A 13,932-nucleotide genomic window follows, 5' to 3' on the forward strand; every position below is an offset into this window, starting at 1 on the left:
TCATCAAAAGATGTCACAGACAAAAGAACAAAAGGACACAGAGGTGTTAAAGTTGGTGATATATATCTAAACGAATGTGCTAATTACAAATGGATGGTTGGGGAATTAAGGTATAGCTCTAGTGGGGGTGGGGGGAGCATAAAAGATTTAAAAATATTTAAAAATAATGGAAATAGGTGGGAAAAGAAAAATCTATATAATTTATTGGAAAAAACAAAAGGAAGGGGGAAGAAACAGAAAGGGGGTGGGGATGGAGGAGGGAGTTCAGGACCTAAAGTTGTTGAGTTCAATATTCAGTCCGGAAGGCTGTAAAGTACCTAGTCGGAAGATGAGATGTTGTTCCTCCAGTTTGCGTTGGGCTTCACTGGAACAATGCAGCAAGCCAAGGACAGACATGTGGGCAAGAGAGCAGGGTGGAGTGTTAAAATGGCAAGCGACAGGGAGATTTGGGTCATTCTTGCGGACAGACCGCAGGTGTTCTGCAAAGCAGTCGCCCAGTTTACGTTTGGTCTCTCCAATGTAGAGGAGACCACATTGGGAGCAACGAATACAGTAGACTAAGTTGGGGGAAATGCAAGTGAAATGCTGCTTCACTTGAAAGGAGTGTTTGGGCCCTTGGACGGTGAGGAGAGAGGAAGTGAAGGGGCAGGTGTTACATCTTTTGCGTGGGCATGGGGTGGTGCCATAGGTGGGGGTTGAGGAGTAGGGGATGATGGAGGAGTGGACCAGGGTGTCCCGGAGGGAACGATCCCTACGGAATGCCAACAGGGGAGGTGAAGGGAAGATGTGTTTGGTGGTGGCATCATGCTGGAGTTGGCGGAAATGGCGCAGGATGATCCTTTGAACGCGGAGGCTGGTGGGGTGATAAGTGAGGACAAGGGGGACCCTATCATGTTTCTGGGATGGAGGAGAAGGCGTGAGGGCGGATGGGTGGGAGATGGGCCGGACACGGTTGAGGGCCCTGTCAACGACCGTGGGTGGAAAACCTCGGTTAAGGAAGAAGGAGGACATGTCAGAGGAACTGTTTTTGAAGGTAGCATCATTGGAACGTGATAGACTGTCCACCAATATCCATTACAAGCCTACCGACTCCCACAGCTACCTCGACTACAGCTCCTCACACCCCGCTTCCTGTAAAGACTCCATCCCATTCTCTCAGTTCCTTCGCCTCCGTCGCATCTGTTCTGATGATGCTACCTTCAAAAACAGTTCCTCTGACATGTCCTCCTTCTTCCTTAACCGAGGTTTTCCACCCACGGTTATTGACAGGGCCCTCAACCGTGTCCGGCCCATCTCCTGCGCATCCGCCCTCACGCCTCCTCCTCCCTCCCAGAAACATGATAGGGTCCCCCTTGTCCTCACTTATCACCCCACCAGCCTCCGCATTCAAAGGATCATCCTCCGCCATTTCCGCCAACTCCAGCATGATGCCACCACCAAACACATCTTCTCTTCACCCCCCCTGTCGGCATTCCATAGGGATCGTTCCCTCCGGGACACCCTGGTCCACTCCTCCATCACCCTCTACTCCTCAACCCCCACCTATGGCACCACCCCATGCCCACGCAAAAGATGTAGTACCTGCCCCTTCACTTCCTCTCTCCTCCCCGTCCAAGGGCCCAAACATTCCTTTCAAGTGAAGCAGCATTTCACTTGCATTTCCCCCAACATAGTCTACTGTATTTGTTGCTCCCAATGTGGTCTCCTCTACATTGGAGAGACCAAAGGTAAACTGAGCGACTGCTTTGCAGAACACCTGCGGTCTGTCCGCAAGAATGACCCAAACTTCCCTGTCGCTTGCCATTTTAACACTCCACCCTGCTCTCTTGCCCACATGTCTGTCCTTGGCTTGCTGCATTGTTCCAGTGAAGCCCAACGCAAACTGGAGGAACAACATCTCATCTTCCGACTAGGTACTTTACAGCCTTCCGGACTGAATATTGAATTCAACAACTTTAGGTCCTGAACTCCCTCCTCCATCCCCACCCCCTTTCTGTTTCTTCCCCCTTCCTTTTGTTTTTTCCAATAAATTATATAGATTTTTCTTTTCCCACCTATTTCCATTATTTTTAAATATTTTTAAATCTTTTATGCTCCCCCCACCCCCACTAGAGCTATACCTTAATTCCCCAACCATCCATTCTTAATTAGCACATTCGTTTAGATAATATCACCAACTTCAACACCTCTATGTTCTTTTGTTCTTTTGTCTGTTACACCTTTTGATGATCTGCTTTTATTACTGCTTGCTTGTCCCTACAACCACACCCCCCCCTCCACTTCTCTCTCCCCCCACCCAACACCACCCCCCCCCCCACACATACAAACAGACACACACCTTAAACCAGCTTATATTTCACCCCTTCCTTGGATTCACCTAGTTCTGTTGAAGGGTCATGAGGACTCGAAACGTCAACTCTTTTCTCCTCTGCTGATGTTGCCAGACCTGCTGAGTTTTTCCAGGTAATTCTGTTTTTGTTTTGGATTTTCAGCATCCGTAGTTTTTTGTTTTTATCTCCACATTTAGTGCCAAGTGAAGTTGCTGGGTAACTATAAGAGAGGGAACCAGTTCCCCCTACTTAATGTACAGGTGTTGAGGGAAAGTGCAGTGTACCTGTCACTAGCCCACTAGCTAGTGGGATTTGCTCACCAAAGTTACAATCAAACCAGACCTATAGGGCTCAGGCAATATGAGCCATTGGAAATATGACTGGCTGCTGCATTTGCCTACGTTACAACATTCAAATGTATTTCATTGGTTTGAAATGCCTTTAGGATTTCCTTAAGTCATGAAGGACAAGAACAACAACATGCATTGACATAGTGCCTTTAACATAGGGAAAGACCCCAAGGCACTTCAGAGAGCATAACGAAACCAAGTTGACATTGAGCCAAAGACTGAGGAAGTAGGACAGGTGACTAAAGCTTGTCCAAAATGATAAGCTTTAAGGAGGAGGAGAGAGATAGATGGATGGAGAGTTTAAAGGAGAAAATTGTGGAGCTTAGGCTCTAGGCAGCTGAAGGCATAGTCGCCAATGATGGGAGTTGGAGGAACACAGAGTTCTTGGAAGTTGGTAGGGCTGGATGAGGCTACAGAGATAGGAAGGAGGGAGGCCATAGAAGGAGCTGAACATGAGGATGAGAATTTTAAAATTGAGACGTTGAGGTACTAGGAGCCAGTGCATTTCAGAGAGCATGTTTGTTTACTCTAGTGAGGCTGGATGGCAGCAGGAGAGTGGGTTTCTGGCCCTCCATTTAAATACTGACTTAAGTGGCCATTCCATCTACAATTCATCCTGTTTACATTGCTATAAGATTGCAGAACACTGGGTGACAGAACTATTTGGAAAAGTACTTCAATGCCATTAACTTTAGCTAATTGCCTACAGACCTTCCTCAATATTGCAGGAAGGTAAGTCTAGGACAATCCAGTAATGCAGGAAGCATAGGAAGTGGTGGGAATTTAGTTAGAATGTCTGCAACTTGCACTTATTTACAAGAAACAAAAAAGTTATGTGACTGGAGTGTCAGTTGTAGCTCAGTTAGTGGCACTCCTGCCTCTCAGTCACCAGGTTCTGGGTTCAAGTCCCACTCTGGAGGCTTGAGCACCAATATCAAGGCTAACACTCCAGTGCAGGGTGCCGCACTGTCAGAGGTGCCGTCCTTTGAGGTGGGATGTTGAACCAAGGCCATGCCTGCATGCTCAGGAGGATGTAAAAGATTCCTTAGCACTACTTTGAAGAAGAGCAGGGGAATTACCCCTGGTGTCCTGGCCAATATAAATCCCTCAGTCACTGTTACAAATCAGCAGGTTTTCTGATCATTATCACATTGCAGTTTGTGGGAACTTATGTGAAAAATTGGCTGCTGCATTTACAACAGTGACTCCACCTCAAAAGTACTCAATTGGTTGTAAAGTGCTTTTGGGTGTCTGGTAACTGTGAAAATCGTTGTATAAATGTCTTTCTTTAAGGACACACTCAGGTAAAGGTGAAGAGATGAGACCATGAAAATGGAAGAAATTACAGTAACTTCAGACTTGCTAAATCTTCATTCTATTCACAATGTGGTAGCGGTGAAATGTGTTGATGTTTGGATATCTAGTAGGGGGTCATTGAGCAGCAATCAGAGGTGGGTACCTTTGCTGTTTTCTCCACCATTAATAGTGTCCTAATGTAGCGTCTTTAATAAAAACATTCTAAGGTGCCTTTAGTGTGTTTTAGGGCCACACCAGGCTGAGCTGCTGGATATAACATTTTAGATAGGCAACTTGAGAACTATTTTTGCATAAGGTCAAGTTCATTTTTGTTCTTTAAAAGCTAACTTGATGAAGCAGACAAGTTTGAGCTCAACGTAGGCTCGTGCCTTAGTGAACTGCTGAAGGAGTGCTGCAATGAAAGAGGCATGGTCTTTCAGATGAGATGTTAAACTGATGCCCTATCTGCTCTCTCAGGTGGGTAGAAAAGATCCCATGGCTAAATTTGAAGAAGAGCCTTAATATGGGTCTCTTTTTTCCCTTTCCTTTTCCCTGCACTCAGGCTTTTAGACCCCACCCTGTTTTGGCAGTTTCCCTTGTTTCACTGTTCCTCTGATGCTGCCTTAACTATTCACATGATCTATGTTTCTCCAATTCTTCTGATGTTTCTTCCCAGCCATTTAATTGTCTCCTATTTTTCTTTTAAACAACATTGATACTTTCTTGTGTTTTTGTTTACTGTCCTCCTTCCTCTTTGTTCTGGTTCTGTCACTTTAATCATTTTTAATTTTTCCCAGGTCTAAAACTAGTCCACTGATGCTGACTGGCCTGCTATTGGTATTGCCATCGTTTTCAGTTTTTGTTTCAGATTTTTGTATACATGCTAATGTGACGTTGAGTCTTGCATTCCAAAACTTCAGAAAATTCGACATCATATAAAACAAAAGTCATTAACCACTGGAGTTCTGAAACAAACCTTCAGTACAGCTTCCCTCAGATGACAATAGCTGAAGACAATCATCCAACTAATTATATTTCCTCAGCGATTGAGGATTAGCTCCTGGGTAAAATTTGGAAGGGCCACACAAATTTGACTTTCTAGAGGTTATCACCCACATCAAAGCCTTTGTTATAACAAACAATCTCCACTTGTAGCTCCCAACATTCATTGCGCATTCCTTTTGAAGCCAACTGTTTTGATGCAAACTAGTCAGCCCCTCCTGTGCAAACCATTGGCTAACTACATCAGCATTCAAATTGTTGAACTTATAAAGGGAAGAGGTGGACGGGGGAAGGGTGTTGATTCCGTGAATAGCTTCATTCTTGTAACTGGTTTTACTGGTTCCAGCACTCTTGAACCAGCCTAAGCCTTACTTAACAGCCATGGGCCAGAGATGGTCAATTCAGCCTGGAGTGTCAAAGCGTAGAGTCAGGCGGAGGAGTCTGAGAAATTTCTTTTGGCAATTTCGTGTTATTTTAGTGGGTGCTTCTACTGTGGGCAAAACATCCATTCTGCTCCGTTTAACTGAAGGAATGTTCAGAGAAGATGTCCAGAAAACCATTGGTGTGGATTATTACATTCATATTCTGGAAACCACGCCAACAGTAAGAGTGAAACTTCAAGTGTGGGATACAGCAGGGGAAAAGGAACATAGGTTTGTACAGCACTTTTATTAAAAGGTATAAAATCAACCTTAGTGTTTTTGGTGATGATACCTGTACCTTCCAATCTTATTTACCATTGTAGCTAAAAAGGTGAATGGTAGAAACTTCAGCTGGTCAAACTGGTTTTATGGCACTAATGTTCTTGAACAGCTTGATAAGAATGTGATTTAATTATGCCAGTGCAGCTGAAATCTGTGTGCTTAGCAAAATCTGGATGAAGACTTTGTTTCCCAAATTGCTAACTTGACATTGATTAATCTAGTGACGCGTGACCTATTAGAAATGTGATGCTTCTTCCAGCTGACAGAATGCTGGGCCTGTTCCAAACTCTGTTTTCACTGCTGTTTATTTGACATGCACTAGTTCTTCCCGAAGCTTTTATAGTGCTTTCCTTCAACCACCCTCTTCCCTCTGGTCGATTTGAGAAAACGTCAAATACCTGATGCAACACTTCTTAAATTTGAGGTTTTACGCAAGACTCCCGGGGTCTGATTTTAACTTTTTATAAGTGGATGGGTTTTGAGTGAGTTAAAATCTCGCCCTTTTGTGAAGCAGAATTTTATGAAGCCAGGTCCTGCAAACTTGCTCAAGGCAAATGCATTGTCTGGACAGACCTTTTTCAATCGTGAGACAGACTCAAACCTTTAGTTTAAGGGACGGACACTGTTTTGCATTCCAATTCTTTTAATTGCTGTGAAGGAGGAAGAGACAAAGATATCACTAAATTTACCTGTTTGTTATGTTTGAAACTATCTTCCATTGGTGCAGCACTGGTGGCAGTCACTGTGTTGTGGGTAGGATGAGCATTTTGCTATTTTGGCCTGTGAAGGGAGAGAAAGAATTTGAGATTTAGCTGCTCCCAAAATTTGGCTGTTTCCAAGCTCTCCTACTTGGAGGATCCCCTGCAAACCTTGAGATTCCCTGACCTAACTTTTGAAAGCTGGTGTTACTTATCTGACGAAAAATAGAACTTTTCATTGCAGGATATGATTTGGAATTGCTGTGTAGCTACAGAAATAACATATTAGCCAGCCAACACATACAAAACCTGGTGACCAACAATCAGATATTTTTCAATCTCAAACGCTCCATGGGATTTCTTCCTGGAATTTGAAATGGATTTGAAAACAAGGATGAGATCATTTAAACTGCTCCATCACTAAGACCACCTCCCCCTCCGTAACATCGCCTGACTCCTCCCATCTCAGCCTATCTGCTACTGAAACATTTATCCATGCCTTTGTTACCTATAGATTTGGCTGTTCTAACATAGTCCTGTTTGACCTCCCATGTTCTGCCCTCTGTAGAATTGAGGTCATCCAAAACTCTGCTAGCTATGTCCTTACCCAAACTGAATCCCATTCACCCATCACTCTCCTGTGTTCACTCACCTACGTTTTAGGGCTAAGTAACGCCTTGTTTTCAAATTCCTCTATGGCTTCAACACTGCCTATGTCTGTAACCTCCTCCAGCCCCACAACCCTCAGAATCACAGTGCTCCTCCAATCCTTGGTCTCTAGTTTTAATCACGACACCATTGGCATCCATGCCTTCAGTTGCCAAGACCCCAAGATCTGGAATCCCTCCCTAATCCTCTCCACCTCCCTCCCTCTTCTTCCTCCCCTCATAGTCTCTAGTAGCAACCCCAACACCCCCATCCCGGACTAACAAGCACCCTGCTTCCCACCCATCACCCTCCTGCTCTTATTGTGGCAGGCTGTCCCCTAAGTTTCTACGTGAGAGTTGGTCACCCTGCCAAAGAAGTGTATTTTTTTTAGGCCTTCCAAAACCCACACCACCACACGGAAATAGTGAGCTGGAGGAAATGCAATATTCCTGTGGTCCTCATAATGTTGTTTTGCACCCAAGGCTTTTCCAACCCACGAAAATGATGAATGGTTGGGAAGTCAGAGGAAAATTGCTTAAAGAGGTCAAAGCTACCTCTTTGACCAAACTTTTGGCTGTCTGCTTTCATTACCACCTTATGTGGCTCAGTGTCAAATTTTGTTTACTGACACTTCTATGATGCACCTTGCGTCCTCTTACTATATTAAAGGTGCTATATAAATACAAGTTATTGCAGATTTTGGTGTTGTTTATACTCTTGTTTTTCGCTTTTTCAGGCATGTGTGAAACAAAGGGAAGTGGGAGGAGTCAGGTTTATAACCAAAAACATGAGACTGAATGCATTTAAATGTATAGTTATGTTTATTTTTCACATTAAATTATTTTAATGTTTTGTTGAAAATATCTAGTTCATAATTCATGTTTTAGAATATAACTTTTCATTTTAAGAATTGAAGTTTGACTGTAGAAAATGGGAGAAACCAGATAATCCTGAAGTAAATGCGATTTGACCAAGTTTGGAGTTTATTACACTTAAAAGGTTTGGGCCATGTTGACTTAAGAAGCTAACATCTAGAAAAGTAAGATCATAAAAAGCAGGTGGGTTTACTTCGCTAAACAACGGGTGACATAATATCTGCAGTTATTCCAGTAAAAGGATAAACTATCCATGTGGTTTCCCAGAATTAAGGAAAGCTTTGGAATTGAAAGTTAGTTAGTTTATAATTGTACATAGGAACAGGCCAGATATGTCTCATTGCCATGGAGATGGGTGGAGCTTTGTGAGATTCTTTGTTTTGAGTTATCTCTGTGAATTCCGTGGGGGCATACAGTACATGTCTAATAGTGACATTCAAATGTGTGCAAACGTTTTACGTTTGCCTTTCAGGATGTTCCTGACTCCTCAGCAGGCTTCTCCCAGTGGTTACAAACTCTCCAAGGTGCAAGCTGACCAACCATCCCTTATTTTACGGGCTCATCCTGCATCTAAGGCTAATGTCCCGTGTCCTGGGCTGCATGATCTTTCCGTAATTCGGACCTCTAAATTTTGTGCACATACCATTCCCACACCCCCTCCCAACTGTGTGTTGTCACAGCTCTGATAACACCCCCCACCCCCCCCACCCCCACCACCCCACCCTCCTCTCCTCGCATCCCATCCTTCACAGCTCTGGCAGCACCCCAACTCCCCTCATAGTCTCTACTAGCAACCCCGCCCCTCCCCAGGACTAATAGCTCTGGCAGCACCCTCCTTCCTGCCCACCCCACTCCTGCTCTTATTATTGTTGTCCCTTAAATTTCTATGTGAGAGTTGGTCACCCTGCCAAAGAGGTGCATTTTTTTTTTAGAGCTTCCAAAACACACAGCAACACACAGAAATAGTTAGCTGGAGGAAATGCGATTTTCCTGTGGTCCTCCTAATGGTGTTTTGCACCCAAGGCTTTTCCAACCCACGAAAAATGATGTAGGGTTGGGAAGCCAGAGGAAAATTGCTTTTCCAGCAAAAGAAAACGTAAGTTCGGAGTTTCGTGACCGGATTCACAGTTCAATTGGGAGTCGAAAATACGGCTCCTATGTAGGAGTCGCCATATGATGGACAGGTACACAGTCCATGGCTGCAAAGGAAATTTGTGCAGGATAGGATTTTTTTTTTTTGCTGCTTCCCTTTACTAAACCTCACTTAAGACGAGATGTTTTTGCTGAGGTATTTTTGGCACATTCAGCCTCTACTGTGCAAGTGAAATCTAAGTATGTCAGATTCTGGGTAAATTGCCCACATCGCCCTGACAATTGTTTAATTGTAACTCCAGAAATGCAAGCCCTGCAACACCACTGTACTTCTGAGTGTGACTAATAAAGTTGTGTTGAAGTACGGACAGCTATTTTGGAAGTTGTTTGAAGATCGGTCAAATAAAAAGTTTGGTGGGGGGGATGGAAATCTTTCATCCGGGGTTGAAATGTCTTCTGTGGCTGGTGAACATTGTAATCCTTGGGGAAAATAAAATTCATGTTACCCGGCAAGTGGAACTTATGGAGTTCTTAAACTGTTATCTGATTCTCGTTTGTTCCTTGGACTGAGATTGGGAGCTACGTCCTATGCATCAGTTCTACAATGTGTGCTGTGCTCCTTATGCAAGTGTTGTTTTTTGTTCATGGAACGTGGGTATTTGCTAGCAAGGCCAGCGTTTATTGCACATTCCTAATTGCCTCTGGAGAAATGTTGCAATTGGGGTGGTGTGGATAATTAGACGTTCTGTAGTTGTTCGATACAAAATGAGTGGTTTGCTAGGCCATATCAGAGGGAAGTTCAGAGTCAAATACATTGCTGAGAGTCTAGGATTACATGTCGGCCAGATTGTGGAAGGATGGCAGTTTTCCTTCCTAAAGGACATTGGTAAATCAGTTGGGTTTTGTGTATTCTGCTTGAGCCTGTGGCTGTTGTAGCATGTGAGAAATGAGAATTTCAAGTCTTAAAATACAGGGTTTTCAATTTCTCCTAATGTTGTCGGCTGCTTCACATAATGTTACAGGTGACCAGATATTTGCCTCAAAGATATCCTTAAAATCCTAGAAAGAATGGAATGTATTTTCCTGGTTTTGCATGTATTGGATTGTTTGGGGGTTGGTGGAAGAGAGGAGGACGCTTTTGGAAGGGGGCCCACCCAATTTTAATCTATTTGTTGCACTCATGATCTGCTAGCTTGTGTGTAGCACCAGGAAAATCCACTGTGTACCTTGGTCACATGACTATAAGACTTAAATTTTTATAACATTACTTGTGATTCTCTTTCAGAACCATCACACAATCCCATCTCCAAACGATACTTGGTGGACTGCTGGTATTTGATTTAACAAATCGCCAGTCTCTTGACTACCTCAGAAACTGGCTGGATGAAGCTGGTCCTGTTCTTGACCAATGCGAGTGCATCTTCATTCTTGTTGGCCACAAGAGTGATCTGTCAACCGAGAGGCAAATCTCACAAGAGGAGGCTACACAGACTGCCTCAGATTTGGGGATGAGATACATAGAGACTTCAGCCAGAGATGGCACTAACATACAGGAAGTTTTTCTCATTCTAGCAACATTGATCGCTGAATCAGTGAAAACTGAGATGACAGAAGTGAAAGGAGGGATTCATGGCATAACTAAGATCAATGGCCTTGTTTTTTTGAAACAATGACCATTCAGCTTATAATGTTAATTGGGTTGGATGTATTGTATGATTAATAATTTGACTCTACTTTAAATTGGAGTGAAAGGTACTTCCATGATTGGGAAATAATATCCTTGGTCTACACAAGGCAATCTCTTTCTAGCAACCTGTGAAATAAGCACATGAGCTAGGAATAGTTTGATGTTGACCTTTTATTAGCAGTGTGTAACTTCTGAGTGATGACAGTGTTCTTATGAACTAATTGCGTCATTGTTGCATTTGTATTTATTGTCCATGTATATATAAAAATGTACTTTTCAACAGGTGTCAAGTTGTTACGTATGTACTGTTTAGCAAGTGTTGTACTGATAACAGTAGAATTATGATAAGATTGTTATGGCTGGCTACCATTATGTCTCTCAGTCCCAGCACAGAGAACACAAATTCTCAACAGTTCCAAACTTTTACAGGAAGATGGGCAAGGAAAAACCAGTTTTAAATCCAAAGTTTTATGTATGTTCAGTTGAAACAATGATGATAGTCAACATGCTTTAAGATGTGAAAATCTGCAGTGTTTCCAAGCAGTTATAAACTTCATATTTAAATGGAAGAATACCTCATTCAGCTAATAAATATGAATATTTGTAATAAGTCCGCATCTTAAACAAAAATTTTAAATCGTGTACATAAACATGAAAACTGCATGGTGTTTAAATTAAAACATTGGAACTGAAATCAAATCCTTGTATTTAATTACTTTAATGCCTGTTAAAATTAATTAAAAATAAAATTAATCAATTTTATGATCATTATTATGGATCTGTTTGAGAGTCTGTTCAGCTATCTGAACGAGTCTTGGGCAGTCTAGTCAGAATTAATTTATTGTTGTGTTAAACAGTAAAAGACTACAAGAACGTTAAGTGATAGATTTGGATGGAACCATAAAATTCTACCCTATTGTTACCTTATCAAAGAGTATTACAGCTCAAGAGGAGGCCATTCGACCCATCTTGCTCATGCCACTCTTTGAAAGAGCTACCTAGTCAGTCTCTCACTCCTACATTTTTCCCATTGCCCTGTGAATGTTTCCTTTTCAAGTATTTGTCCAATTCCCTTTTGAAAGTTACTTTTGAATTGCTTCCAACATCCTTTTGAAGTGTATTCAGATCATCATAACTCATGTATATAAAAGAGTTCTCATATCCCCCCCTTTTTTCTGCCTATTATCATTAATCTGTGTCCTCTGTTTACTGACCCAATCCCAAGTAGCAACAGTTTATTCTTATTTATTCTATCAAAGCTCCCATAATTTTGAATGGCTCTACTAAATTGCTTTTAAAACTTTCTGATGAAAGGTCATTGACCAAACGTTATTTCTTTCTCCACAGATGCTGCCTGACCTGTGTATTTCCAGCAATTTCTGCATTTATTTTAGATTTCCAGTGACCACAGTAGTTTGCTTTTGCCAGAGACTTCTCTGTTCTAAGATGAACAATCCCAATTTCGAGATTCCCCATATAATTGAAATCCCTCATGAACGGTGCCATTCTGGTAAATCTCCTCTCCACCCTCTGAGTGTTTGACATGCTTCCTAAAATGTGATGCCCTGTTTGACACAATATTCTCGTTGAGGCTGAACAAGTGATTTTAAAGGGTTTAGCTTAATGTCCTTGTTCTTGCACTCTACGTGTCTATTTATGAAGCCAAGGATATTGTGATTTTTTTTTTAAACAGCTTTATCAACTTGTTCTTCAAAGATTTGTGCATGTGAACTCCAAGATCTTTGTTCCTGCTCCATCTTTAAAATTGTACCACTTAGTTTATTTCACGTCTTCCCAGACTGCATCATTCCATATTTCTCCGCATTGAATTTTATCTGCTCATTTCACCAATCTGTCTAGCTGCTGAAGTCTGTTACTCTCCTCACTACTTGCTACATTTCCAAGTTTTATGTCTGTGCATTATACAACCAGCAATCTTGAAGACTATGATCTCATATGCTTGGTGCTAGATATTTGTGGTTCAACTGTTAGCCTTGTCAAGTCCAAAGAATAACAATTTTTATTTACAGTTGAAATGGTGAGAGACATGTTCTGCCAGTTCTCTATTTTGCTCCTCGTTTGTTTTATACGCAGTTGCTTTTTTGGGTCAGCATTCAATGACAGAGCTCCAAGACCCAACCATAAGACCATAAGACATAGGAGCAGAAATTAGGCCATTCGGCCCATCGAGTCTGCTCCGCCATTCAATCATGGCTGATAAGTTTCTCAACCCCATTCTCCCGCCTTCTCCCCGTAACCTTTGATCCTCTTACCAATCAAGAACCTATCTACCTCGGTCTTAAATACACTCAATGACCTGGCCTCCACAGCCTTCTGTGGCAATGAATTCCATAGATATGTCCAACTATTAACTGCATTGAGGAAAAACTGGGTACTATGTTGGTTAGCATACAGTCCGGTGCCAGATTGTGGACATCGGGCTTGTAGTTTATCTAGTCTCTTATTTATTAATTAAAGTATTAGTTTGTTTCCCAGCTCTTAGTTTAACCACGGTCCTAGCTGAACGAGCATGAAAAGATAATATTCAGCAATCACTTACTGCTGTCCTATGATGCCACTCTGATTATCTCTCTCTCTGCTGCTCCTTTTATCCCCACCACTCCTGCTGTGCTCTCAGGCTTGGGCTCCACCATGCTCACTGTACAGCTTTAGTAGCCACTAGGAACTCGACTGAGATTGGCCAAATTCATGGGGTCCTTACAACTGTTAGGGAATAGTCAAATTCTAATTTCTTACTCAGAGCAGACCACTAAAATCCAGCACCCTCAGGACCGAGACTGCTGGATTTCGGATGTCCAACCTGTATGGCTGCTGAAACGAATAAGGACCTGGAATATCATAAAGACCCTGAAACTAAAACAGGCTGTGGAAGTGAATCAGTGTGCCATTTCAAAAATGTCCAGCTTTCAGACAGCCAGATTTTGGGTACTGTACCTGTAATTAGTTAAGAAACTGAAAATATTGAATAGGTTAAAAGCCTTAATTAAATATATAAAACAAGGTTAGAAAGGGATGGCAGGGCAGGTGGTCTATTACAATTGCAGCATCTGGAAGTTCTTGGAGACCATCATGATCCTGGATAGTCACAACTAAGTTGTCTGCAACTCGAAGAACTTGGACTCAAGAGTTGTTGAACTGGTGTCCGGACTACAGATGTTCTAGTAGATAAACTATAGGCCCGATGGGCAATGGGCCTGTGGTTGAATGGGCAAGAACATGGCTGATGGAG

The 13,932-nt window shown here is 42.4% G+C and overlaps 1 protein-coding gene across 1 annotated transcript; it reads left to right on the forward strand.

Moving 5' to 3' along the window:
- The first annotated feature begins 5,330 nt into the window (after nt 1–5,330).
- LOC121291896 (ras-related protein Rab-39A-like) lies at nt 5,331–10,966 on the forward strand. The gene is made up of 2 exons (XM_041213548.1): nt 5,331–5,631; nt 10,281–10,966. The coding sequence occupies exons 1-2, from the start codon at nt 5,360–5,362 to the stop codon at nt 10,666–10,668; spliced, it is 660 nt and encodes a 219-aa protein (XP_041069482.1). The 5' UTR covers nt 5,331–5,359; the 3' UTR covers nt 10,669–10,966.
- Nucleotides 10,967–13,932: the final 2,966 nt, after the last annotated feature.

Source organism: Carcharodon carcharias, chromosome 19 (genome assembly GCF_017639515.1).
Source record: "Carcharodon carcharias isolate sCarCar2 chromosome 19, sCarCar2.pri, whole genome shotgun sequence".
Lineage (NCBI taxonomy): Eukaryota > Metazoa > Chordata > Chondrichthyes > Lamniformes > Lamnidae > Carcharodon > Carcharodon carcharias.